The sequence below is a fragment of the Strongylocentrotus purpuratus genome, unplaced genomic scaffold (assembly GCF_000002235.5).
Source record: "Strongylocentrotus purpuratus isolate Spur 01 unplaced genomic scaffold, Spur_5.0 spur5_scaffold_18, whole genome shotgun sequence".
Classification (NCBI taxonomy): Eukaryota; Metazoa; Echinodermata; class Echinoidea; order Camarodonta; family Strongylocentrotidae; genus Strongylocentrotus; species Strongylocentrotus purpuratus.
The window spans coordinates 33,130,522-33,158,147 of NW_022145603.1; the positions used below are offsets into that span (position 1 = coordinate 33,130,522).

Consider the following 27,626-nt stretch of genomic DNA (forward strand, 5'->3'; position numbering starts at 1 on the left):
GGTAAGGGTATGATTAATTTAGTTGTGTAACTGTATACTTTGTACATGTAGTCTAGGTTTAAATCTTTTCTTGCTGTGGATCAAAACCCACAGACGTCACAATATAGATTTCTTAATGATGTCATTGTTCAGTATGCTAGATAGTAGAGATAGTAAATAGTGATAAAAAACAGAAGCGATCGAGTCATAAATCTGAGAAAAGATAATGTATTCTTGCCTTTTCTATTCTAGGTCCGTCCAAACTAAGTAATAACTTGACTATCACACACCTTGCATGTCTTTCATCATATCATCTGTACAGAGTCAGAAGGATGTTAACTCTGTGTTAAAGTATATGAGTTAACACCCTTCTGGCTCCAAACAGATGATTTCTGCCTTAATCTGATGTCAATGCCTTGAAAGTTATTGTTATATTATTATCAATTGGACAGAAGTTCTGAAGAAACACTTTTTCAGGAAAATATAACTTTGATGATTTTAATTGAAATCGATGTTATTGTCGGTGATGTTGAGAAGAAAGTTTCGATTGATTTAAATGCAGAAACAATTTCTGCATGTATGCAGTGCTCTTGAACCTTAGCATTTTGATGTGCCAATTTTTTTACCAACATGTGTGATGTATTTGTAATAACTTGTCTCCAAGGGTAGCATAGAAATATGTAGTTCCTGCTTACTTGTATTTATTGGATATAATGCTCAGTATCATTCTATAAGTAATGTGATGTTCCTTGTGAATGTATTTCATTATCTTGTTTAGTAGACCTTTGTAGAGTAATACTAAAAGAAACCAAGTCGGTAGAATAGCATGGAATACAGACATACTACAGCTTTTTGTGTGTATGTCTTTATGCACTGCTATGATTCTATTTTGTAGTACTAATCAGGGACCTGTTTCACAAATACTTTTTTCAATTACAAATGACAAAAATCAGTGACAAATGTGCTGATAACCAATCAGAAGCAAGGATTTCACTAGCTTATAACAAAAACTGTAATTTGTCACTGATGACAAGTTTGTGACATGGGATGCAGCTCTTGTGAAACCAAGTTTCATATTGGAAGAAGACACTATCATCATTAGGAATGAGGTAATTGACAGGGCAATAGGACGTTTATTTATGGGTTCCTAGTATTTCTCATAAAAAGCCCAGTTTCTCCCAGAAGTGATTGATTTTCCTCAAATTCCTTGACTGACATACAGGAAAACAATTCTTCATGTTTTCCCCCTGATTTACAGGATATATGGGAAGCCTGGAAAGGTCTATATTATTTTGTGGACCATCACAAAGGGGAAAATACAGGACTTCTTCAACTGATCATACGTTCATTACATCAGTCTTTAACGCTATTGATAATTTTTTTTTTTTTTTAATGATTTGGAGTGCTTTGTAGGATTTCATGTTTGCAAACTGTGAAGGACAGTTTCAACCTGCATAACAAGTTGTGTGAAAAAGTTGGATTTCCCTTCAACTTTATTTGATATGGTATGGTTCCAAGCAAGAAAAACCAAAAAACTTAGTGTGTGGCTGTTTGTAAATTGAGCTTTATTGCAAATTTTTAAACCAGATATTGCCTTTATCCTTTTTATTAGTTTATTTTAATAGCGTTATTGAGACTTCAGTGTAGCCTTTCTGTAAATTTATATGATTATATTTTTTCAAATTATAAGTGAGTGCATAAGGACAGGTACATCTTGTTTGGCCATAACCATTTCTGACTACTCAGTCATGCATGAACTCTAGACTTGCTTTGTAAACACAAAACAAACAGGTCTTATGGACCAATTTCCTTAAATATGCACATGGAATGAATTTTTGAATTTCCATTAAAAGCGTAAATAATTATTATAATGGAATGGAGTTCAAAGTAAAGCATTTCATATCCATTCTGTGACCAAACACACTGTACTCTCCTTGTAGCTAGGCTGTACATGTGAGTGATATGCTTTATAGATATATTTTCTTTGTGAAGATGAATTTATTGAGCTTTCCAAAAAGACCAAACTTGTGTGATTGAGAACTGTACATTTTGTATATGAATAAATGTAAACAATGTCTATCATCACTGGTATCTTTGTAATTTGATTTATGTTGTATACCAGTAATAATATTATAAGATGATGACGTGGATCCTAATCAAATGATTGGTTGAAAGCGTACATGTGACCAGGCATTTATTTTGCCTAACGCGTAATTTGGGTAATGACCGGTCATTATCAAAATCATGTTAGAAAACATCATTTTATAAAACAAATAAAACATAATCATATAAAACAAATAATACACATGATTTTGTTCGGGCATTAGTAAAATTACCCACTCTTGGTACCTTCAAAGCAGTCCAAACGCCCTTGGCTATCGCCTCGGGCGTGTTAGACTGTTCCAAAGGTACCTTGTGTGGGTAATTCTTACTAATGCCCGAACTGATGTGTATTATTTGTTTAATAATAATCCAATCCTTAATCCAGGTATTTATAAAGCGCCAATATCTAGTTAATCAAAGGCACTGATCGGACTACAAAAAAAAAATACGGAAAAATTTCTGTTCATGATTCTAACTGAGAAAGACAAAAAAGCAGTGACTAATTGTAAGCAATCTGAAATAGGTATGTCTTTTATAGTTGAGTTCTGAAAGTGGATAACTGGTGACAGGAGCGAAGGATTTAATAATAATAATAATACAGGTTTCTTATACAGCAACAGCAAACTACACTCTCATACCCAACAACATACCATGGAAAACACGAATTTAGAAGAAACTACAAAAGTCGACTTTCTTTTCATTTAGAAAGGATGGAATAGCCTTTTAATGCACACACAAGTTCTCTTAGAATACATTTCAATATGTACATGTACATAATACATAATCTATACAATTACAACACTTTCTTTTCAGTAAAAACCTTTTTTTTTCACCTATCTACATACTTGACATTGCATAGTCAGACGGGGCTTCTTGTCCTAATAAGTACTGAACACATTCACAAACATAACATGTAACATTGGCTATGGAAGCTACACTGGAAAAATGTCCAAGTTCAGCAATGCATGTTGGCATTAACACTTGAATTAATAAATTCATGTTTTAGAAATTGCTTAAATTTTATATAACAAATGCTAAAGATCATTAACAACCCAAGCCTAAAGGAAGTACATGGAATTACTCTGTAAGATATTACTTAGTTTATACCATCAAAACTGACGCCAGACTGACTTCAAACTGATCAAAACATTACATTACCCTGCATGGCCAAGTATCGGGGTGGAGTCAGTTTGGCGGTGAGACTGTAGGAGTACTCTTTGTAACTATCTGAGAGGTTACCAAATTCAAACCTGCTTTAGTGTCCACCTGTATAAACGACCACTTGTCTACACGTGTCACTTTGTTTCCCTTGAAAAAGGTTTCTCATTGGAACATGTACTAAAAGGAACCTGTCTACAAAGACCACAATTTTTGTTTCCCTTGCAAATGGTTTCGCATTGACACATGTACTAAAGCAACCTGTACATAAAGACCACCTGCCTATAAAGACCACTTTTCTTGTCTCCCTTGGGTGGTCTTTCTAGACAGGTTTCACTGTAGTACGAATCAAGAGGAGACACCATGAGGCATGGATAAGTAGGATTAACTACAAGAGTTTGACATACATGTATTTCTGACTCACTCAGAGGACAGACACTACACATTCCAATGGAAATACTACTTGATTGTGAGTCAAGAGATTTGGAAACGGTACCTTTACTTGTAATCAGAATCACCACACTATTCTCTTAAAAAGAAACTACATGTATCAAGGCTCCTCAGATATGACGCTGCAAAACAGCAGCGGTTTTTCAGGGTGACTGACGTAAAGTATAATATGCTTGACATTTCTGTAGCTTATAACACAGATCACATTGAATACGTTCTAGTCTTTTGTTGCGCACAGTAGCCATTCATTTTTAACACGTTTATAAAATACGTGGCAGCTTTATTTTGCATAGGTCTACTGCACCATTTCTGATCAAGCCTTTAGTAAACACTAGTAACATTAATCCAATTCATTGTCCCTGAAATAACGATCAGTTTCTCTCATCCTGTACCAGTGTACCTGTTTATTTTATCAGGCAAAATAGAAGCAGAGCTCAATGTCTATTCACACACGGTTGGCTACCATTTCATAATTTTTTTTTAAATCAAGAAACTACAATTTGAAATTCAATTGCCTGGAGTAGGGCAAACAGTATGTAAAAGAAAAGAGTTGCAAATATTTCTGGTTTTAAAATAATCAGATCGTAATCTCTTTATGCAGTGCGATAAGGTGTTCAAGTTGCCTCAGATATGATATTTTGGAAGTGTTTAAAAATGAAAAGGCAAAATGTAAATTTGAGAAGGAAGCTGCAGTTGACTTTGAGTAGAATGATGATTTTTTTTTCTTGTGTCACCCTGTTTTATACTCTTGGAAGAGAAGAGATTCAATACCTTATTAAAACCAGAAAATTTCACATACATTAAACTTGACAAATTTTAAATGTGATCCTGATTTGCAACTGTTAAATGCTGGAATGAATCAGTTACTGAATTTTTGCAACTTACAAAATTTCTTGCCTATAAAATGGCCAATATATATGTTTACCGGTACGAATCAAAGAACTTTCTGGCTATACAGCATATGCCATCTATTAGACCCTCTCCTCTATACCACCTCAATGTTCACAAAAGATTCTCACATAATGAAAGCAGCTGATATGCATTTTTCTCGAAGACATACATTGTACTCTATGAATAGAATGGATTATGGAATGTAATATATAATAATAATTATTATTATATAATTATGAATATAATTGATTATGGAATGACTTCATTGGGTTTTTCTACATATTTGGCTGATTGTAACATGCATGGAAAACATAAATCATCAACACATTCAATCAATTCTCCTTTTAATATAACTTCAACTGAAAGTTTGCAAATTCATTTCAGAAAATGGACAGGTAGACATACATGGAAGTCTTTGTAATTGTGAAACTTTTGCAAAACCTTTCTTTTCACAAACAATGAAGTGATTGAAAAATTTGGTATATTCCTACCACATCCAGTAATAGTATTCCTACATATATTTTGCATCGTTATTTTGTATTTACTCCGTTGAAAATTGCACACGAGATCCAAGTGGAATGGTCTAATACATGTCTCTCATGGTTATCGTTTTCACAGCCTTTTTCTCTCTTCTTACCACATGACACCGATAAAAGAGGAAACTGTAAAGCAGGAACTGAAGCTGTATATTGTTGCCAGCAGTTGCTACACAAGTATAAATATTTCTTTGTGTCATTGTACTGTCGCAATTCTATCCCTTTTCTACATTTATCTTTCATATATTCAAGCCTGACTGTTCCTCAGTCGCTTGTCTCTACACTCCCATTAGTTTTCTTCTCAATTTTGGGGTTGTCTTCTCTCTCTCTTTCTCTCTTGAATTTCCCTATCTGTCTCTCTTTTTAATTCTCCATCCCCTGTCTCTCTGAGGCTGCAATATACATTATATCTTCCTCCTAGTATACTGTAATGTTAGATCGGCTGGTTGTGATCAGCGCCACATGAAATTCCCTGATCCCATCTTCTTTCTCTCTCCTCAGTCCCTTTGAATCTATACGTCCATAACTCATCTCTTCCAGGCATACTGTACTTTGAGAAACATGGTTGTGACCGGTGTCCCATGAAGCCCTAGACTCTCTCTCTCATTTCCTCTCTTTCACTCACACACACACTCTCTCTCTCTCTCTCTCTCACTCACTCACTCACTCACTCACTCACTCACTCACACACTCCCTCCCTCCCTCCCTCCCTCCCTCCCTCCCTCCCTCCCTCCCTCCCTCCCTCCCTCCCTCACTCACTTTCTCTTTGCCTCCATCTCAAAATCTTGATTCTGAAGCTGCTGACAAATATCCCTTTTTCCTTGCATACTGTACTTTGAGATACCCTTGTTAGTGACCTATGTCCCATGAAGACCCAGACTTTCTTTCTCTCCCTCTCTCTTTCTCTCCCTCTCTTCCTCTCTCTTTGTCTCCACCTCCGTCCGTCTCCTCTCTCTATTGCCTCTATTTCAAAATCCCATTAGCTACTGTTCATCATTTCTTCCTAGCATACTGTACTTTGAGATAGCCTGGTTGTGACCGGTGTCCCATGAAGCCCCCCTGGGTGACCACTACATGAGGTGAGTCCTGGCTCTTCTGGGGCTGCTGGGGGCGGGGCGATCTCTTACCCTTCCCTCCTCGCCCACTGGCTTCAGTCTGTGAAACAAGACAATAAACATTCCAGTTTGTAAGGGTCTATACATCATGAATAAAGGGAAAAGATAGTACAGTCTAACCTGCTTTAGTGACCACTGTCTATAACGACCACATTATTTGTTTCCCTTGAAAATGGTTTCTCATTGAAACATGTAATATAGGAACCTGTCTACAAAGACCACTTTTTGTGTTTCCCTTGGGCGGTCGCTAAAGACAGGTTTGACTGTAATTCATACAAATATAATAATTCCTGTCTTCAAAGATCAGCTATGGTCAGAGAAACTACAGTAAGTGACCATTACACACAAGTCATATTTCAGTACAGTTCTACAATATGCGTTTCATACTAAATTGAATGTAAAGGAACTGAACAAAGACATGAGATAAAGTTTTATTCATGTCGTCCTTTATGCAGGGATTCACAAGAAAAACAGTACATAAACCAACAGTGCACAATTCTGTGAGGAAATTACAAGACGTTTCATTCTGACTGAATGACTGACTGAGTGTTGAGAGCTAGAAGGGATTTCCTCTGAGTAAAATGATAGGAGTTAAGAGCCTTAGGCCTAAAAAAAAAAGATGTTGTATTCCCCTTTGCGACCGACCCCAACATCTTGAAATCAATAATCAGATTTTTTTTTTTTTTTACCATTTTTTAGAAAAAAATGTATTAATTGAGAAATAATTGAGAAATATCAGCCCAAAGAGGGAGTAAAAAAAAGTTTTAAAAAGTTTTAAAAAAAAAAGAAAAAGAAGATTTTCAACCGACAGACCCATGTTTTGGCACCTACAGGGCAATACAACATCTTTTTTTCTTTCTTGGCCTTATGGCTCTCAGCATATCAAAGATAGACTAAATCATTTCAGGAATCTCTTCTTACCTTGCTACTGCCATGTGTCTTTGGTCTTAGAGCCCGGGCTGACCTGGTCCCAGCGCTGCCCGGCTGCTGGTCTGACGTCACTACCCCAGGTCCATCATAGAGGCCGCTGTTTGGTGATCTGGGTGTAGGCTGAGGACTCTTCTCCAGTGAGCGGTTCTGAAGGGAGAGTTTGGAGACAGAGAAGTACTGCAGAGCGTGAGGATCACTGCGGCCCTCGGGGTTGACTTCAGACGAGGACTGTCGAGGGCTGCTACCATCGCGATGCTTAGAGGAGAGCGGACGTGTGCGATCTGAAACCCGACTGCGAGGGGAGTGAGCAGAGTAGATACCAGAGCTCATTGGTTTGGCGATTCTGGCAGAGGGTTGCGGAGTGGTTTCTTTAATGAGTGAATCTGGAGTGGGTTCAAGACTAACCCTGTAAGGATTATCATCCATTGATATAAGAACATCAAGCTCAGAGACATCTCCATTACCAAGATCATGTAAGTCTTGTGCAGTGGCTAATCCACTCTTGACTCTATCTCTTGGAGTAGGTTTCCTCACATGAAGCGAACCATCCACACCCCTCTGGACAGTGGATCGGTCCAGGAGTCTTGGTGATCTCTGCAAGGGACTGGTAGATTCTATTTTAGATTGAGGGGTGGCTTGAGAATACACCTGCGCCGGGTGGGTGTGACCTTCGGCAGTGGAGTTCTGTGAAAGAGTAACCCTATAAGACTGTTTGTTAAGGTGTGACGCATGACTTACGCCTCGTTGGTCAATCTCGAAAGCAGACGGAACGTCGTCAGGCGAACTTGTGAGGGTGCTGCCCCCCTCTAAAGATTTTGCTAAGTGTTTGAGCTCCGCCTTCTTATCTAATCGTCTAGCTTGTGTGCTCATAGTTCCCTTGGCATAATTCCCTTCCTGCCCGACAACATTAGAAGGATAGCCTCTGGAGACTATTTCAAGGTCTGTCTCAACTGTATTGGAAATCTTGCTGAGGCCCTTCTCTCGTTGCGCTCTATCTGTTACATTTGCATTTAAAGGAATGCCTTCAGTGTAGTAATAATTCCCATCCATCCTCTCTGATCTTGAATCGGAGCTGGTTTGGTCCGGTTGAAATCTTTTTGTGATGTCATCACCGACATCACTCGTTGACAGGATGCCGTTGCTTCCCGCGTCATCAGTGCTTGTACTCGTCCTAGTGTTGCTGTTATTATTGTTAGGATCTACATTACGGCTGCCTGGTTTCAAGGATCCACGATACTGAGTTTCCCCGGCATGGACCGCCGATGCGCTCTTACGTCCATACTTGGCCTGCAGTCGTGCAGCGGAACCCATGCTGATCGGGCTCGGGTGTGGCTCAGGCTGGGAGGGGGAAGGGGAGCTGCGTCCCCCGTAGAAGTCCTGTGCTTTCTTGAAGTGATGTGAGCTGGGGGTGATGTTCTGCTTAGCGTACAGGGCAGGATCTGAGATGGATGTGGCTTCCGTGGTGCAGCTATGGTTCTTGGTCTGGGGAGTAGTCTTGGGCCAGTTCTGAGCGCTTGGAGACATGAATGCACTCTCACTGAGGGTCTTCTCCAGGGCATCCTTTGTGTATGCTTGTCCTATCTGTAGGGGCTGAGGGAAAGACAGTTATAAGAAGAAAAAACATAAAAACAAAATCTGATTTATAACAATTTGGCATATCACTTTAGAAGCAATTTCAGAATCAGAAAGCATTGACATGTGTTGAGCAATCTGAACTGCAATCATTCTCATTTTTAAAACAATGCCTTATTATCACCAAATTGTCATCATCATCACTTATAGGGGATACATGTAGTTCAGACTTAGTTGGAACCACCAGAATAAAAACTCCGAATATCGTCTACAATATATATTTATTCCTTCAAACGCAAAACGTGTGACAGCTTCTCTGCTTAAGCCAGGGTAATTATGCTGTATTATTGTAGAGCGCTTACAGACTTCTGATAAAGTAAGTGTTAGGCGCTATATAAGCAAATATAATTATTATCATTATCCTCAATACTTCAAAACACACTATCACCATCACCGTCACTATTTCATAATCATCACCACCACCAAAACCCCACTTCCATCTACTAGCACCATCATCTTTAACCATATATGTTGACCTACCTGTGCTAATACCTCACCAGCAATGATGACGGATTCAGCTTTCTTGATTGGGGCGACAGATGAACTGGGGTTGCCGATGATTTGGGTTTGGCTAAAAGACAAAGAAAATAAGAATACTCATCAACAACTCTTGGCTAAGTTACTCAAAAGTTGAACATTTCCTGTAAAGAAGATTTAAAAAAAAATCTAACTCAATATTGCCAAGGTTTGTATGCATTGAAATCAAATTTTGATAGATTGTGTACTGGTTTCCTCATAATTAATTCAAAAGTTGTCATCTTAAGAAATAGTATACCGGTATGTACAAACTAAGAGTGAGGAACTGAAAGTGATATTTCATGTCACACTATGCAGTTATCTCTCAATGCCCACAACAACATGTGTGTGTGTGTGTGTATGCACCTACTTGCATCTTTATTATTAAAAAGCTTAATGTATTCAAAATGAATAGATTTGATTCGTAAATGGGTCTTATGAATATATATGCGATTGTTACAAAAACAAGTAAACTGTGTTTATAATGCAAAATAGGTGGGAACAGAAAAATGATTGAACACTAGCAAATAAGTGTACATTTCTGGCTCAAAGCAACAAAAAAATATAAGATTTTTAAACAATGAAAAATTTAAAACAACAACAAAACACATCTGAATCAGTCTTTAAAAAAAAATCTTTCTTATTATAGCATTTAGTACAAACTTCACATTTGTGCATGAACGAAAAATTTTAAAAAAATCAAGCGCAAGCCAATAATGCTACATTGTTTCCTTAAGCAAATACATTTATGGCAAACTGATGCCTTTTCCTTATGGTAAAAACACAAATTAGCTATTAGTTTTAAATTAGTAACCAAAAATTAGAAGCTTTTTTTTTCAAAACAGTGTTTTGTGCATAGGATGCTTCAAATGGTGAAATGAGCACTTTCAATGTGTGTAATTGTGTGTGAAAATGGCTTGTATGTGTACATCAAACATTATTTATATAACAATATTAAAGAGATATTGCCCTAGAATGAGTTACATACTCTCAATACTATTCTAAAAATCATGTCCTGTTACATTGTGGGAAGATACTAGTAGTGTAAATAAAAAGCATAACAAACAACTTTATCAACAAATACAACACTACCGGAATACATTGAAATAATTACCAAGTACCTAAACAGTGAATCAACCATAAATCAACCAATTGCAGAACAATTTCCACAGCCTCCTTTATATTAAGCCTATTGACCCCCCCCCCCCCCCCCCCCCCCCCCCCCGAAAAAAAACTTTGCTAACATTAGCATCACTTTATAAGTGAAATTAGGTTATAAAATGGTGCACAGTGAAACAAGATTGGAAGTAGTGGCACTAAGGACAAATAAGCAAAGAATTTTGAAGCAAAATATTTAGGTATTTAAGGATCTCCTAACATTATCCTATCAAACCGTCAATAATAATAATGATAATCAAGGTTACCATAGTTATACTCTAAAAAGTCAGAAAATACCAATCAAATTTCTTGCACTAGAGCACCATTTGATGCAGCAAGTCCATCAATCTGTGTTTTGACAAATACAGAGTGAGTTTTTAATCAGATGAGGGTCATTGTATTTAAGTACCGGGTATGGGGAATAAGTGTTGCTCAGTGCTACTTCCAAAGGTACAAGAGTGTCACATGGAAATTACAAATAAATCCAATTCATACAAACAAAATACCACTTATAAATGACTTCTAAAAATAAGGTGAAAGATAACACGATTCAACAATGAACAATCAAATATAAATCAAATAATTCTCCAAACAAACTTGCACTATAAATGCCCAAAATATAAATGATACGTCACTCATACTTACATATCAATTGCTACAGCTACATACACATGGAAATAAATGTGCAAATATTAAGACACATTATATTACACATGTAGATTACTAAATAGGGTATTAGGTAAGATGGTATTATCATAATTAGAAGTGAATATGCAGATGTAACCTTTCACTCATGAAAGGCAGGAGGATGCACATTGGAGTATCCAGCAGAAGGGCATTATGTGTGAGAGGCAGAAAGACATTGATGAAGAGCAACTTGTAACAAGGTTTCATCTGTATTCCTCTAGTAGATTATGTACAGTCACAAGTTTACTGACTGATGATTTTACCCTTCCAAACAATGCCCTACTGCCAGAAACTCAAACATGCAGCTAAGTGTTCAGTATAGAGACCTGGTGCCCGTTGCATAAAACTAACCATTGATGGTAACTTTGCTATCAATGTCAACTACCATGGTAACAGGGCTCAACAGCCAATCAAAATCAAGGTTTTCATGGTAGTTTACCATTGATGGCAAAGATACCATCAATGGTTAGTTTTGTGCAATGGGGACCTGGTCCCCATTTCACAAAACTTGTCATCAGTGACAAATGACAGTTTTTTTGTTATAAGCTTGTGAAATCCTTGCTTCTGATTGGTAATCAGCAGATTTGTCACAGATTTTTTGACATTTGTCATTGAAAATAGGCTTTGTGAAACGGGTCCCTGGCATCCAAACCTAAGGACTCTATGTAGGTACAGGGTGTTACAAAATAATGCACATTTGCCTTGAGCGGTGACTTGTAAAGTACATTACTTTTCAGACTTTAATTTATTGCATGAATTGAAGATAGAAACAAAAAAGTCCTGATGGGTTACACTGATGAACACATACGTAATACAGGGATGCCAGTCAGTTTTACTCACTGGACCTAAAAAGAAGCCAGAACACGTTTAATCCCCATATGTGCTGTACAATATGAAGCCTGAAAAAGCCTGAAATGGGAAGTTGTCAGGGCCTGAAATCAGGCAAAAGCCTGAAGGCTGGCATCTCTGTTAATGAAATTTGTTTGCCCTTTTGGGGTGGTTCAAATGTGATTCTTGAGGGACAATTAAAGAATGTCCTACAAGCACAAAGCTTTCTTGTGATTCTTGAGGGACAATTAAAGAATGTCCTACAAGCACAAAGCTTTCTTCTTAAATCTATTTATATGTAACACCAGTGGATGTGGAGAACCTCATGACAGGATGGAAATTCTTTTAGGTAATCCTCAGGCGTCCACTGGTGGCTTTTTCACTGTCTTGTAACTCTTAATGTTATATGCTCTGTGTTGTCATTTCTATTTTGTTTATACATGTACCTGGAAATCAAATAAATTTCAATTTCAAATTTGTCAATCTATTTCATCTGAAAATGAGAAATTAATGAAAAGACCATTTGATTGCTACACTGTATATTATGTATTGCAACATGGTATCATCATAAGGTTTTAAATGGTCTACTGATCTGCTTGATTGTCCCAGAACAAGTGTGCAAGTAAATTTGTAACACCCTACATGAAAGGCTATGTGTGGGGTACATGTGTATAATGAGTGTGCATGCACATGGGTATCTGTCTGTACGTCCATACAAACACACACATGCAGGGTTGGTGCTATACACAATGACATGGGTTAGCTGTGGGGATCGATCATGCCATGAAACACTGACCCTTGCTGGGACCCTAAGGGGTCAGCTCCGCCCTCATTCGGACTAAGGGCGGAGTGTGTGGTTCCCATGACGACAGAGAGTTGGAGTGGAATCCCCTGGGTAGCTCTGACCTCTGACCTCGCTCCTGGGGGTGGGGTAGGTGGTTGGCAGGGGTGGTATTGAAACCAGGTAGGAAAGGAGTTTATTTACAAAATGAAGCACTAAAATAGCAATCTGTTAATCTTAAAGCAGTATTTTCTGGAAAAGTTACCAGCCTTTGATACAAAGTTAACTATCAAAGTCTAAGTTAGTTCTAGGGGTGAAACCAAGTAGCATGTAATCTATTAGAGAAGATGAACCCAAGACCCATTTCAGTCTCAATCAACAAAGGGGCATTAAACAGAGACAAGACAGATATGACGCAACAAAACCGCAGCGTTCTTTTTTCATGATGACGTAAAGTGTAATACTCTCCAAATTTCTGCATCTTATAACACAGAACTCAGTTAATAGGCGCAAGTAATTTGTTGCACGCAGTTGCCATTCGTTTTATACGTTAAAAAGCCATGGTGGCCTTTTGCGTCTGTTTACCTTACCTTATCTGAACAAGCCTTCAGGTTCAAAGGTTTATTAGAACACATGCCTGCTTTTGTGATGGACCTCTCATATGATTACCGAGTCATGATCATTTTACTAACTGTAAATGGTCTATAAGCTACAGAGCAAGAGATATGTTATGTTTCAGTTCTATGAAGACAGGTAATGCAAATGTTCTACTCAACCAAAGAGCTAACCCAATCTAAGCATTAGTTCACCGCATGCATCTTCCAAAGATGTCTAAACACAATAATTACATATGAAGATGGATTACTAAGTATATGGGATAAATTACAGGGGCAACCCAACCACTGTAATTGATTCATTTGTATGAAAAAAGAAAAATATGAGAGACAGAATGGTGAAAGGGTGAAATAAATCGGACCAATAAGAAGAAAGTTAGAAATCTTCTCAGATTCCGCTTTACTTTTTTTCATTTTGATGATTTACATTTTCTTTATATTGCAATGACTGACAGCCCTTTAAATGTTTAATTTCAATAATATGTATTTTGTGGAATGTGGAAATAAAACTTGAAATTTGAAATGAAAGAATTTTATTGTGTTCTCCCATAGTGCAGATGACAAGCCTGATGAAATGAAATTGGTGCTGATATGAATCTGAAAAGTTCAACAGCAAATGAGGGCTACTTTTGAGCCACACTTTCGTATTCATTGATTACATACCTTTCAACCATGGACAGAAAATTTTCATAGGGACTCATTCAAAGGGCTCTTTTAGACATTAGAGGGCAAATTTTACACTTATCATTTATGGAATGCTCAGTAGCAAGCCTGTCATGATGCAAATGCTGGTCTTTGTCAGTGAAATGTAATGGATAATTTTCATTTGCAGAACTGACAATAATCTATCAAATGTACCGGTATCACAAATTTCATACATGTACATGTATGTACAGGAAAATTGAAGAGATTAAAATGACTTGGGAATATGAGCAAATAAAAATCTAGTTTAGATCTTAAGGAAGAGAGGGATATAAATTAGTTTAAAACACCTTCTAACAAGGATACGACAGAGCTAGAATTAGCATGGAAGAGACCAATTTGTAGAAAATGTACCAAACCATGCCTTTATTGAGAATAGTTATCACCGCAGGCTTGCAAGTTTCACAATGCTCCATGTCATATTTCTTCTATATCTGACATGACTCAGCCCTACCTACCTTTGCGTGTGACCAGCTCTTGATAACCAGACGGGGTCATGGCTTTACCTGGCTTCTGACCACCCCTAGAGGGCGGCATATCAGGTGCTATCGAGGGGGGTTGCCTTGGTGCCTCCATTGATTTACTCCTGAAGGAAACATCACAAATATGATTGATCAAATTAGTAACACAAGTTGGTCAAATGTTAAAAGCTTCTCTAATTCATTCCATTGCTTGGAAATTTCAAAGGATCAGGGTCCCGTTGCACAAAACTTACGGTTACCATTGATGGTAACTACCATGGAAACCTTGGTTTTGATTGGCTGTTGAGCCCCGTTCCCATGGGAGTTACCATTGATGGCAAATTTATCATCAATGGTAAGTTTTATGCAACGGGCCCTAGATCAAAACATAAACAAGTGATGATTTCACATACGTACTGACAATTTCTTACGATGACACTACTTCTATCCCTTCAGTTCCTTTCAGGTTAAAGATATTTCATGAGAATACAGTGCTATAAATGTTGCCCTAGACATCAGCATTCTCTAACTATTTCTATAGAAATACATTAGTTTTGGTAACTTCCTAGCCTAACAAATGCAAAGAAAAGATTGGATAGTGACTTACGTTTCCTTTACAGCGTACGTAGAAGATGTTGCACATCCATTTGAGCGAAGAGATAAGGCTTCTGATGAGACCCCTAAAGTAGGAAGATACAAATACATATATAAAGTGAAATCTGCAGTTAAAATAATCATAACATTACTTTTTTTGTTGTATGTTTCAAATCCACCTTGCAAAGCATTTAAAGCTCCATCACAGTCACACTAGTTAATATGGGTTAAAACAACACATCTTATTGACAATTACCCCAGATATGCATTCAGCTTTCAGGGAGGATTCATTCAGAAATCAGGAAAAATTCTATCAATTGCATAGAGTACCGAAGCTGTGACATCATAAAAATCTATTTTTGGAATTTCTTATTTTTTTCTTCATTTTCCAAAAGAGCATCAAAAGTAATTTCCAAATGTCGAAAAGCAATTGAATATGTTACGTATTGGCTGAGATATGACCATCTGAATAAATAGATTTCCTATAGAGTGGTGAAGTGTGACGTCATCAAAAATCTAATTTTAGAATTTCTCAATTTTTTCTTCACTTTCCGAAAGAAAAAAAAGAAAAAAATCGAGAAATTCTAAAAATAGATTTGCATGACGTCACAGCTTCGGTACTCTATGGAGACTCAGTGTTATATTGCTCTGGCTCATAACCCACACTGACCTCTCTTGATGAAGTCTGAACCAGGTTTTCTGTAGTCACCTGTAGCTTCTGCCATCCCATCAGCCGGTGACACGACAGACTTGGAAGGCGACGCCCCCCTCCGCCCTCCTCCCAGCCTGGAGGGGGTGCGGTGAGCACTGGTAGCACGGATAGGATGCCTGTGAGGGGCGGTGGTTGAGATGAGTTGGATTGGTTCAGGGGCGTGGCACTCCCTGGGTGGGGCTGAGTGGTTGGAGGAGGTGGCGGCCTCGATGGTACGTCGGGTCTCCACTGAGGTGTGGCTCCAGTTGTATTTATCATCTGTAACAATGGTATGGGAATGATTAGTGACCAGAGCCTCCGGCTTAGACAGAGCAAAGGGTTTAAACAGTGATGGGACTCCTGTTGTATTGATCATCTGTGACAACGATAACAACCTAAAAGATTAACCAATATAGACTATACCAAAGCAAGAAGGGACTGAAAACAATTACCATCAGATATGAAAATCACAATGGTTTCTAATTGTTACCATTTTGCCATAAAATTCATACAGGTACGTGTAGCAGAACCACACTACTTTAGATACATTGAAATGACTTTCCTAGAATATAATTTACATAGTGCCGAGCCTTGTGTTGCACATGTGTTGTCTTCTCTGACAGAACCATTAGTTAAATGACAGCATACCAGCCAACCTTTCATATCAAAATTTAGGAATCCCTCAATGCAAAATTAGGAATACAGTTTAATTTGCATACTTTCCACAAAAAATATTTCATAAAAAGAGAGGAATCTAGGGTTCAGACCAATAGCTTGAAGACCAGACAATAGGAATTATTCCTCCAAAATAGGAATGGTTGGCCACTACGTGAAAGTGGTAATTTTGGAATATAAATGGGGTTCAGGAACATACCTGCAAAGGATAGGCCAGCTAGTTGGTTAGCCACAAACTGTTCAGCGAAAGCTTTCTCATGATGAGGGCATAGACCTTCCACCTGACCTAGCTGCATCCCTGGGGCTCCTAGTCCATGGCTACCTGTAGAATAGCGCAGTGCGGCCGGCTCTGAGGATTAAGTACAATGCATGTACAATGATCAATATGAGTAGGTTTCTCATGATGAAGGCAATAGACCTTCAACTTGACCCAGCTGTCACCTTTTAGGGCCTGGGCTATGTTTCATAAAACTTTTTATCAATAACAAATTAACTAAGTTTCTATGCCGAATTTGCTCTCATTCAATATAATGCTACAATTTCAATAGCTTATAAATAGTATTGTAACTTGTATTTAATAACAATTTTTTATGAAACAGGGCCCTGACCCAGCTCTAACTCTTGAGCTCATAAGAAATGAGCTCCTGTAGAACAGTGCAATGTGGCTGGCTCTGAGGAGTAAAGAATACAAAAATCATTATTAAAGAAACATTATCATGAGGACATAGACCTTCAACGTGACCCTAAAACACCACAAACTACCCTTCTATCATTTCATAAACATCCAGAAACTCCCAGTTAACATTTTCACTTTCTATAGTAACAAATGTTTAGCAAATCATGAAGATACTGTATAATGAAGAATTCTCAAATATAATCAATTAAGATACATGTAGTTTATCCAAACATGGAACTGCATTAGTGGAACTCAAGCTGATCTTTCACACTCACCCTCAGTAGCAGGTTTTAAGATTCCACTCATCAGATAGGCATTGGTCAGAGCTTCTAGATACTCAGTCTGAAGAAGAAAAAGAATGGAACGATACAAATCATTCATAATTACATGTATATACCACATGAAGATACTAGGGCTCTGACTGACCAGTCAAAAACTCATTGGAGTAGGTAAGCATTATTAAGAGCTTCTGATAACAAATAGAGAGAAAAGTATAAATGGGTTATTTAATAGCTTTAATACTATCCCATTCAGTCTCTCAATATATTGATTCATTTTTCTTTTGAAACCTTACAAAGAAATAGGTAAACCTGATATGCAACTACATCAAAATAAATGTCATTGTCAGCAGCATAGCTAGAAGGTTCCGTCATGATTTTCTCCCCCCCCCCCTCTCTCTCTCTGTATAGAGACATACCTTCTTGAGATTCTTGACCTCATTCGGGTTTCCAGACCCGGATCGGCAGAGCGTCTGGCGCCCTCCTCGTCCTGCTGAATGAAGGGAAGATCTGTCTCCATGACGATACCGAAGCTTTTCCTATAGGATAAACAGAGCAGGATTATAATATTACAAGATGCATCACTTAACCAAGTACCATTTTTCCTTCCTATAAATGAATCAACATTTTGACCTCTGAGAAAGATCAGTAGACAAATTAGACAGCAATAATAATAATGAAATGGACTTATCTACTCAGGGTGACTTCAATGGATACTGTTCTTTCAGGTGGCCCTGCAATTATTGTTACCACAGCATTGTCAGGGGGGTGTTTCACAAAGACTAAGATTTAAAAAAAAAAAAAAAAAAATTTAAGAAATACATGTTGGAAACAGAGGGGTCCACTAAAAAGCAATGCTTGTACAAGTGTGAACACCTCAAATGAAACTTAGGAATAATGACTGACTTGAACTATGGCAGGCCATTAATGCCACTGGTTGCTCTCACCCTTGGTCTCTCAGGGGATGCCACAGAATTTACATTTTTTCCCTTCAATAATGAATTATCAAAGATGTAAATTTTGTAGATTTGTGACCACGATTTGTACGTCCCTTGCAGTGGCTGATCCAGGGGGGGAAAAGGGGGCACGTGCCCCCCGGCCAAATATATATTTATAATTTTTTTTTTTTTAATTAAAAAAAAAAAATGGCTGACCTAAAAAGGTGACCTTACACCCCCCCCCCCCCCCCCCCCCTCCCCTGCTTATTCAGTGGCTAGCTGAGTCGTTGCGATTTTTTTTTTTTTTGATAAAAGAAAAAAATATATAATGTTCTCTTTCCCACACGGTGCCCCCCCCGTGTGCCCCCCCCGGCAAGAAATTCCTGGATCCACGCCTGCTTTGAGAGACAAATGCCAGTAAATGGTGAGAGCAAACAGCGTCATGAACAGCCTGCCATAATTCAAGTCCAACTTAAGTCGATCTTATTAGTCTTTGTGAAACACTACCCTGGGTTGATGGTACATATAACACCTTGTAAAGTATGTCAGCATCAAACAAGATGAAACCTAGGACCTTGAGTGTGAGAGTCAAGAACCTTCACCAACACATAGCAGTGCTCCTTCAAACCACAGTGCAACCATAGTTGACCACATCAAAATGACCCATACATCTAGAACAGTAACAGACCTTTTCAGTTCTGCAATAGAATAGCTCACTGTACTCTCTAATTGACCCAAGTCAACCTGCGAATAACTTGCATACTCTTGCACCACTCAAAAGATTCTGTAAAATATGAATCCCACCTAGTTCGTTGACTGGTGCGATAGTCGTCATTTGGTCCTGAATGTAAACAAAACTAAGGAAATTAATTTTGACTTCCGCCGTTCACCGAAACCCCAATTACTGGAATCTTTGGTAATCTATGGTCTTTGTATTGCACAGGTTTATATAAATACTTGGGAACAGTTGTTGACGAGAAGTTAAATTGGAATAGGAATTCACAGATTGTAGCTATAGTAAAACAAGCCAAAGATTGTATATTCTGAGAAAACTGAAGAGGTTTAGAGTTGATAACAGCATTCTATTCCTCTTCTACCAGTCGCTCATTCAAAGCATTCTTACATTCAACTTTCTGTGCATGTTTGGGAATCTCTCAAAGCAATAAAAAACAAATTAAAACCAAGGAAAATTCCCCAACGAGTAATTCAAAAAGACCTCCCCCTATTAGTATGTTATATGAGAAACGCATTCTTCTAAAAGTTCACAACATAATGCCTGACCCCACACACCCACTTCACTCCTGTCTCATTTACAATCGTTCTGGCATTCGTTGGGGGGTTCCCAAAACTTCTCGCTGTCGCTATAGACAGTCCTTCATTCCGAATTCCATCCACCTATTTAACAATAACAATAACATTAAACGGTAATAGACCAGTTCGTAGTTAGCACATGGATCACATGACCCCAAATATCCACATATCTTTTAAACATAGATAACTCCAACTTTGTGCCTTTTGGAATAATCACACCTAAAGTCATGCATGGAGGTGATTCTTTGTTTGCCCTCTCGAAAAGATAACTTCCACCTGTGTTCAATAGAATGCATTACTGGTGCATGCATGAATAATGGTTGCATGAGCATGAGCAAGTTTCGTGAGCATGTTTCCAGTATTGGTCTCAGTGGGTTTTACAATTTTGTTCAAGTGACCTTTATCTGCGCATGCTCAGATTGTATCTATATTGTATGTGATGTGGAATGTGTGAATGGATTCATGCCGATTCTTGCTTATTTCTAAGAACCCATGGGTTGATACACATAAATAGATGTTAACCCCAAGTTAAATACAACGGCCCTCATTTGCACTCCCTCATTTCGCGATGTTCCGTCTGTAGATGCTCTCTCGTGATAGGGTGGCCCTAGTGAAATTTGAATCGAACGGGAGAGTGGTTTGGTGGTGGGAGGGTGGCGTCTTTCTTTTGTCTTATCTAGATCTGAATGAAGTGTCTGAAATTTAATTCAGAGGAGAATGGAAGGGACGTGTTTGCTTCCCATTGCCGGGCTTCTTGCCTGGTTGGTTTTGGATTCTGCTGGAGGCGGTCAGCAGGTGGAGCCTTCCGGAATTCGTACATGTACTTTTTACCTTTTTACCCTTTATCTTCAGTAAAGCAGACGTTAAGGGAAGGGAACATGACCAATAACCCTCAGGTAAGACGTGCAGGTGAAACACACCACTGAGTTCTCATGCATCACACTTTTTAAAAGTTGCTCCCATGTGTCTATAGTGTACATGGTTACTAGCCATTATATTGTATATTGTTATTGTATATTTTTTTATAAAAGATGAACGAAGATTTTGAATTGAAATAAAGCCCTGAACAAATTGGGACAATGCATCTGTCAGATCACCATGACAGGCTCTCATCTGTGCCCCAAAATTGTGGATGTATTCATAGAATAATCTGAACACCAAGCTCTGCAATCATACACTGCATACAATCTCTACTACATGTACCTGAACCTCTCGCCTGGTCCGTTCTGAAGTAGACACCTGAATTAAAATTAAAGGAGACTGGCTAGTTTCATTCTTTGATCAAATCAAAAAGGTCAACAAAACCTTGTCAAGATGGTCAACAACACCAGGGGGGTGTTTCACAAAACTTCTCATTAGTGACAAGTGACAGTTTTTGTTTTAAGCTACTGAAATCCTTGCTCCTGATTGGTTATCAGCAGATTTGTCACTGATTTTTGTCATTTATCATTGAAAAAAGGCTTTGTGAAACGCCCCCAGGTCATCTGATTCAGGCTTGCCCGCACACGACGTATGCACTTTATCCACTCCCTGGGGAGCATTCCAGCCAGGCGTCATTATACAGATGCTCACAATGCTGAGCGAACTACATTAACTTTTGCAACCTACCGGGTACCCATTTCACACCTGGGTGGAGAGTGGCAAATGTAGATGGACATCTTGCCAAAGGGCGTTAATGCCGGGCTGAGATTTAAACCCCGTACCTTCTGATCTGCAGTCGGGCGACTTATCCACTAGACCATAACACCTGTATTTGTATGCTATAGTCAAACCTGTCTACAGCGACCGCCCAAGGGAAACACAAAAAGTGGTCTTTGTAGACAGGTTCCTTCAGTACATGTTTCAATGAGAAACCATTTTAAAGGGAAACAAAAAATGTGCTTGTTGTAGGTGGTCACTAAAGCAGGTTTGACTGTATATTACTTGATACATGTAGGCATTGGTTCTCCTTTACCTTTTCTTTCTTTTCTTTGACTGCAGCTTTCCTCTCAGCCCCACTATCCATGTTAGCATCATATACAATATAAATAAAAGAGGCCCCAGAAGGGATCCTTGTGGAACTCCACAAAAGGCCGAGTCTAATCCATTTGTGAATACGTATTGTTTCCTACCACTGAGGTAGCTTTCGAACCAGTCCAAGGCCCTTCCACGTATACACTGTACCATAGTGTGAAAGTTTGTATAGTAGAATTTTGACTGTATATTAGGCCTAAAATAAAAAGTTGTTGTATTGCCCTTTGCAACCGACCCAAAAATCTGAAAATCTACGGTCAGCATTCTAAAAAAGTTTTTTTTTTTTTAAACCGTTTTTTAAATTTTTTTTTATTAATGAATGAAAAAATATGTATTTTGTTTTGTTTAAATGGGATATAAATGCATAAAATCGAATTTATTTAGAAATTCTCACTCGTACAAACCATGGATAATTATGAGGTGAAAAAGATATCAATGGAATGATGACGCTGAAACACATGTATAAAAGCATTAAAAACTAAGAAATATCAGCCACAAGAGGGCGGGAAAAAAAACAAAAAAAACAAAAAACATTCAAATCTGAAAAATATCGGCCCAAAGAGGGCGAAAAAAAAAAAGTTAAAAAAAAAAAAAAATTCTGACCGACCGATCCATGTTTTGACACCCAAAGGGCAATACAACAAGTTTTTATTTTTGGCCTTACTTGATATACGTACGTACCTTTTCTTTCTTATCTTTGGCTGCAGCTTTCTTCTCGGCTTCACTGTCCTTGCTAGCATCTGCTTGATGATTGCTAGATGCACTGCCTGATTTCTCCTTGTCTTTATCCTTCTCTTTGTTCTTCTCTGAGCTGTGACGCTTCTTGTCACGTTCCTTTCTTGTTTTTAACTTCTTCTTCTTGCTCAGCTGTTCATACAATACAAAATATTTAGAGTAGTTTCTAAATTTCTCCACATGATTATATATATTTTTAGTTTGAACAATACCAACTCAAATAATACACAGAATTTTAGATCCCAATCCTCTCGAATGTGTTTTTTTCCTTGTTTGTTCATTTTTCCACGAAATAGCACATTACTTGAATTCTTTGAATGTTGACAGAAAATTATGACCATCTGCACATGACAACCTTCTCCCTTTAAGAGGCTCTTACGACATGTATCACAACATTTTAAAACCTTGTGTCAATGAGCATATGATAGACATGCTTTAGAGATTAATACCTTAGGAGCTAGGGCTATGAGATGAACAGGAAGACCATCGTCAGCTGAGCTGTCTGAACCGGTAGTACTAGAGAGAAAGAACAACAGAAGATCATGAGGATTTATTGAATGCATTGTTTAACAATGTTAAATCTGAGATACACGGCCCTAAATGTACATGTTATCAGTGTCTGTGATCTGGTGTAATATTGAAGCCCTAACAAAATCGCACTTCAAAATGATTAAGAAGAGCCTCCAAAAAGTAAAAATCTTTGAGTGACCAGTTTTACCATATTCGTTTTCCCCAATAGACTGTAGTGTTATGAAAACTGTTAGGAAAACGCAAAATTTGGTTTTGATTTCCAATCATTAATATCTTTATCAGACAGGCAATCGGCTTGTTAAGGTCATGGGGTTCCTGACTGACCTAAAGGTTTATAATTATGATTGCAGCATGAGCTAAATCCAGGATTTTGTTTCATAATCTGAGACAAAGTTACCGGATCCCTTTAATAAATTATAATTAATAATAATAAGGAAAGACAAGTCTCCATTGCTGAGAGACTTCACAAATATCATCAATGACAAATGACAGTTTTTGTTACAAGCTAGTGAAATCCTTGCTTCTGATTGGTTATCAGTAGATTTTGTCACTGATATTTGTCATTTGTCACTGATAACAAGTTTTGTGAAACACCCCCTGAATGTCTGCTTACCTAGACTCCAGACCTGATGGGTACTCAGCTGAAAGGTCAATGAACCCATCAGAAGGGAGGGGTGTACCGGTCCTCTCCAGGTGGGCCAAGATCTCTGATCTTAGCTTCTCCTCCAGACCAGATAGGATTGTATTGCACTGCAGAGAGAAAGAGAGGGAATCAATCAATTAGGCAAGAGTCAAAGAGGGAGTCAAGAGTCAAAATGTTGGATTAGAGAATATACAAGAATCTCAAATTTGCTCTGGGCTTTTTTCTTCCAGTATCCTTTCTAGATGAGCTAACATCTCTTGTCTTAGCTTCTCCTTTAGATCAGATAGGATTGTTTTGTACTACAGAGAGAAAGATGGAGTCATGGTGTCAAATATTGGATAGGGGACACATATTATAATTATACAAGAATCCCATATTTGCTCTGGGCTTTTTTCTTCTAGTTTCCTTTCTAGATGAGCTTTCAAAGATGTGTCTAAGCATCTCATCCAGATCAGATAGGATTGTATTGTGCTAGGGAGAGGATAGGGAGGGAGTGAATAGTCAAGCATATATGTCAATAGGTTGATCAAGGGACATTCACGTACTACATGAATATGTATAGTTACAATTTTGACATCCGTAGTTCACTGTAGTTGTTTATTAAAATGGTTTCCATGTAAAAAAAAAAGATACCCCTGTAACTCCTTTTTTTTTCCTGTTAATTTTCTGAGCAATGTTTCCTCTAAATGTACCAATCTACAATGATCTTTGGCTTATAATTTAATATGTACAACATAAAATAGAGAAGAAAGATCATAATGGCAGTGGAATCCTCAGAACTATAATCATAATCACAACTATTAACTATAATCACAATAAAATTACTAACAGAGATCTGATGTGCACTTGTATTTATATACACAAAATGAAACAAAAGATAACTGCAGAAGAAAATGAAATACAAAACATCTTTGACCACAACATTATTTATGAAGATTGATATATCAGGTTCCAGCAGCTACAATTTCCAAAAATGATTGCTTGCAATATTGCATTCAAACTAGAATTTGCAGAAAATTAAGAATAAGAAGGAAAAAAAGGTCAAGATAAATACAACAAAAAATAAGAGAAATATAATGATTTTGTGCCTACACAATAAACATAATTTCACTTTATATTAAAAGCAGGAGTACTGCATTCAGTCTTATCACAAACATCTACTAGACATATACAGGGGTATTGCAATTATACATAGGGTAATATAAGAGGAAACATCAAAGGTCAAATGTAAGGAGACAAATACATATGAAAAAGGGAGAGATAGAGAGAAAAGCAACAAACATGAACTGTAAATTTTGCACAGATACTTATAGCATGCATGATATACATGTACAGTGTACGTATATCACCATTATGATTACACAACATATACTTGTACATGTACCAATGATTGCATGCAAATTACCATTTTCATGATCAAGGCACGATGGAGACAAAAAAAATTGTAGATTTAGTATTCAAAACTTTAAGTATCAATAATTAATGGGGGAAATGTATTTTTTCCAATGTAAATGTAATATCATTTATCCCTCTAACAGTTTGTTTTCTGTGAGGTTACTTTATTCAGATAGAAATAGAATATTCTGTTTTCAAATACTGTCTTACACTATGTCAACATTAAAACATTCACCTTTGTCTCATGACTAAAACTTCTCAAATTTTCTTCTACCTTATTTTCAAGCCGGCACAAATCTGATTGAAGATAAAATTCTGGTGCATATCATACATGTATCTTTAAACAATGTTCCAATGCATACAGAGCTTTCAAACTATGAAAGCTTTATCTCTGGCAACTGTTACTATAATTGCAGTGCCTTTCAATGAACTCCTTCTTATTGCATTTAGGTAAAGTGTGGCATATGTGGATTAAAGTATGCTAAAGGATGTTTGTGATATAAGGTTTTCAAAACCCAAACAGATACCTGCTGATCCACAAATCTGGTGATAAATTCACTATAACACTCTAACTCTACCCATTGATGCAAGTAATAATCCCTCTTTTCAATTCCAATATGAAATCCAATATATGGGACTGAACTTGACCTTTATGGCTGCCAAACATAAAATCAAATGCATTGGACTGAATGCATAGCTGCATAACACAAAATTCAGCATATGGGACTAAATTATGTCTGCCTATTATGAAATTCAATGTACAGGGCTAAAGTATGTCTGTCTACCATAGAAACCAATGAACAGGACTGAATGCATGTCTGCCTATTATCAAATCCAATGTATGGGGCTAAATTACACCTGTATGGCGTCCTAACATAGCATTCAATGTATGGGGCTGCAGTATGTTTGCCTAACATGAAATTCAATGTATAGGGCTAGAGTAAGTCTGCCTAACATAAAATCAAATGTATGGGGCTGAATTACACCTGTATGGTGTCCTAACATAGGATTCAATGTATGGGACTGCAGTATGTCTGCCTACCATAGAAATCAATGTATATAGGGCTGCAGTATGTGTGCTTACCTTTGAATGATCAGGATCACAGTAGTCTAAGAGAGAGTCACAGAAGTGATATCCCATGGCCTCAAAGTCTGCCGTACTGAAATGAGTAAGCCTCTTATCACCAGACGTAGAACCACAGAACGATGCCTTCAACAGAGAACGAGTAGCAAATTCAATTCAATTCAATTCAAAGTTTATTCAACACTCTTCATAAAACATTTAAAACATACAAATACAGAATGAAAGATAAACAATTAAAGGGAAAGTCCACCCTGAAATTAAGTTAGTTTTAATAGGAGTAGAAAAATGAGAGAAACAAGTCAGTGAAAGTTTGAGCAAATTCCGATTAAAAATAAGGAAGTTAGGATTTTTGAAGTTGTGATCAATCAAACACAAATTGGCAACTCTATGACGTATCATGCGAGCTCAACTTCCATTTGCTCAGTACTAAAAAAATCTAAAATTTTCATTTTCCCTCAAGAAAAATTTCAACCATACATGCACCCTAAATATAATAATTGCAAATATGTTTCTATACTCCCCCTGCAAGGAACAAATATATATTCCGTCATCAATAACGAAGAAAACATGATTTTATGGAATATTATGCACAAAGTAAATGAAGGAGAGCTCGTATAATAAGTCACAGAGTTGCCAATTTGTATTTCATTGATCACAACTTCAATAATCCATAACTTTCTTATTTTCATTCAGAATTTGCTCAAACTTTCACTCACCTGATTTTCTTATTATTCTGCCTCTATTGAAACAAACTTATTTTGGGGGTGGACTTTCCCGTTAAGATAGTGATAACAAGTAACAATGGCAATTTATGAGAGCATTTAGCAGAAAGGAGGGATTCCTTATATGAGAGCCTACCCCTCAACACACACATACAGGAAAAAAAGAAGCAAATTAGTACACAAACCAAGATGTCATCGACCGGAGAATGTTAATTTTACACTTGACCAAGTTTTCTCATTACATGGACTTAATGGACAAAGTTATCTCAGATTTGTACAGTCTTCCAGGAGTTAAATTGTGGGATGGTACAAAAGAAACTTGGTAATTTCCTTAGATGCCAACCTTCATTGTGGACATTTATATTACTAATGTACAGATTATCATTCTATAGTCTTCAGTTTATTATTAGATGTACTCCTTTGAAGATTATTACACTTTAGTTCAGATTCTTGCCCTTTTGTGTAGACTCTTACACTGTAATGTGGTGTAAATTCTTACGTCTTTGGTGTTAATTCTTTCCCCAATGGTGTAACTTTTGTGCTAGCTGTGCATACATGTAGTGTAATTTTTTTGCCATGCGGTGTACAATTGTACACCTCTAGTGTGGATTCTTACCTCCATGGTGTAGCTGTTCATGATACCCATCTGCCAGACCACCACACGTCCGGTTCCCTCCTTACTCTTCTGTACCTTGAACTTACAATTGTTGTAGTTAAACTGGGGAAGAATAAAAAGAGAATAAAAAACAATTTAAAAAAGTTTAAATGCATGCCCTCTTCAAATGATGAATTATTTCAT

At 37.5% G+C, this 27,626-nt stretch overlaps 1 protein-coding gene across 1 annotated transcript in view; it reads right to left on the reverse strand.

Moving 5' to 3' along the window:
- Nucleotides 1–5,853: 5,853 nt before the first annotated feature.
- The window catches only part of LOC589459, a 68,487-nt gene continuing 46,714 nt past the window's right edge, over nucleotides 5,854–27,626 (reverse strand). The window contains exons 18-32 of the mRNA XM_030989726.1: nucleotides 27,444–27,545; nucleotides 26,106–26,231; nucleotides 23,597–23,733; nucleotides 22,902–22,968; nucleotides 22,399–22,584; nucleotides 17,875–17,994; nucleotides 17,453–17,519; nucleotides 16,701–16,850; nucleotides 15,806–16,105; nucleotides 15,149–15,221; nucleotides 14,539–14,666; nucleotides 12,780–12,903; nucleotides 9,275–9,365; nucleotides 7,154–8,752; nucleotides 5,854–6,272 (exon numbers count right to left, since the gene is read on the reverse strand). Coding sequence (XP_030845586.1) covers nucleotides 6,111–6,272; nucleotides 7,154–8,752; nucleotides 9,275–9,365; nucleotides 12,780–12,903; nucleotides 14,539–14,666; nucleotides 15,149–15,221; nucleotides 15,806–16,105; nucleotides 16,701–16,850; nucleotides 17,453–17,519; nucleotides 17,875–17,994; nucleotides 22,399–22,584; nucleotides 22,902–22,968; nucleotides 23,597–23,733; nucleotides 26,106–26,231; nucleotides 27,444–27,545 — 3,432 coding nt within the window. The 3' untranslated portion in view covers nucleotides 5,854–6,110. The remainder of the gene's footprint in view (nucleotides 6,273–7,153; nucleotides 8,753–9,274; nucleotides 9,366–12,779; nucleotides 12,904–14,538; nucleotides 14,667–15,148; nucleotides 15,222–15,805; nucleotides 16,106–16,700; nucleotides 16,851–17,452; nucleotides 17,520–17,874; nucleotides 17,995–22,398; nucleotides 22,585–22,901; nucleotides 22,969–23,596; nucleotides 23,734–26,105; nucleotides 26,232–27,443; nucleotides 27,546–27,626) is intronic.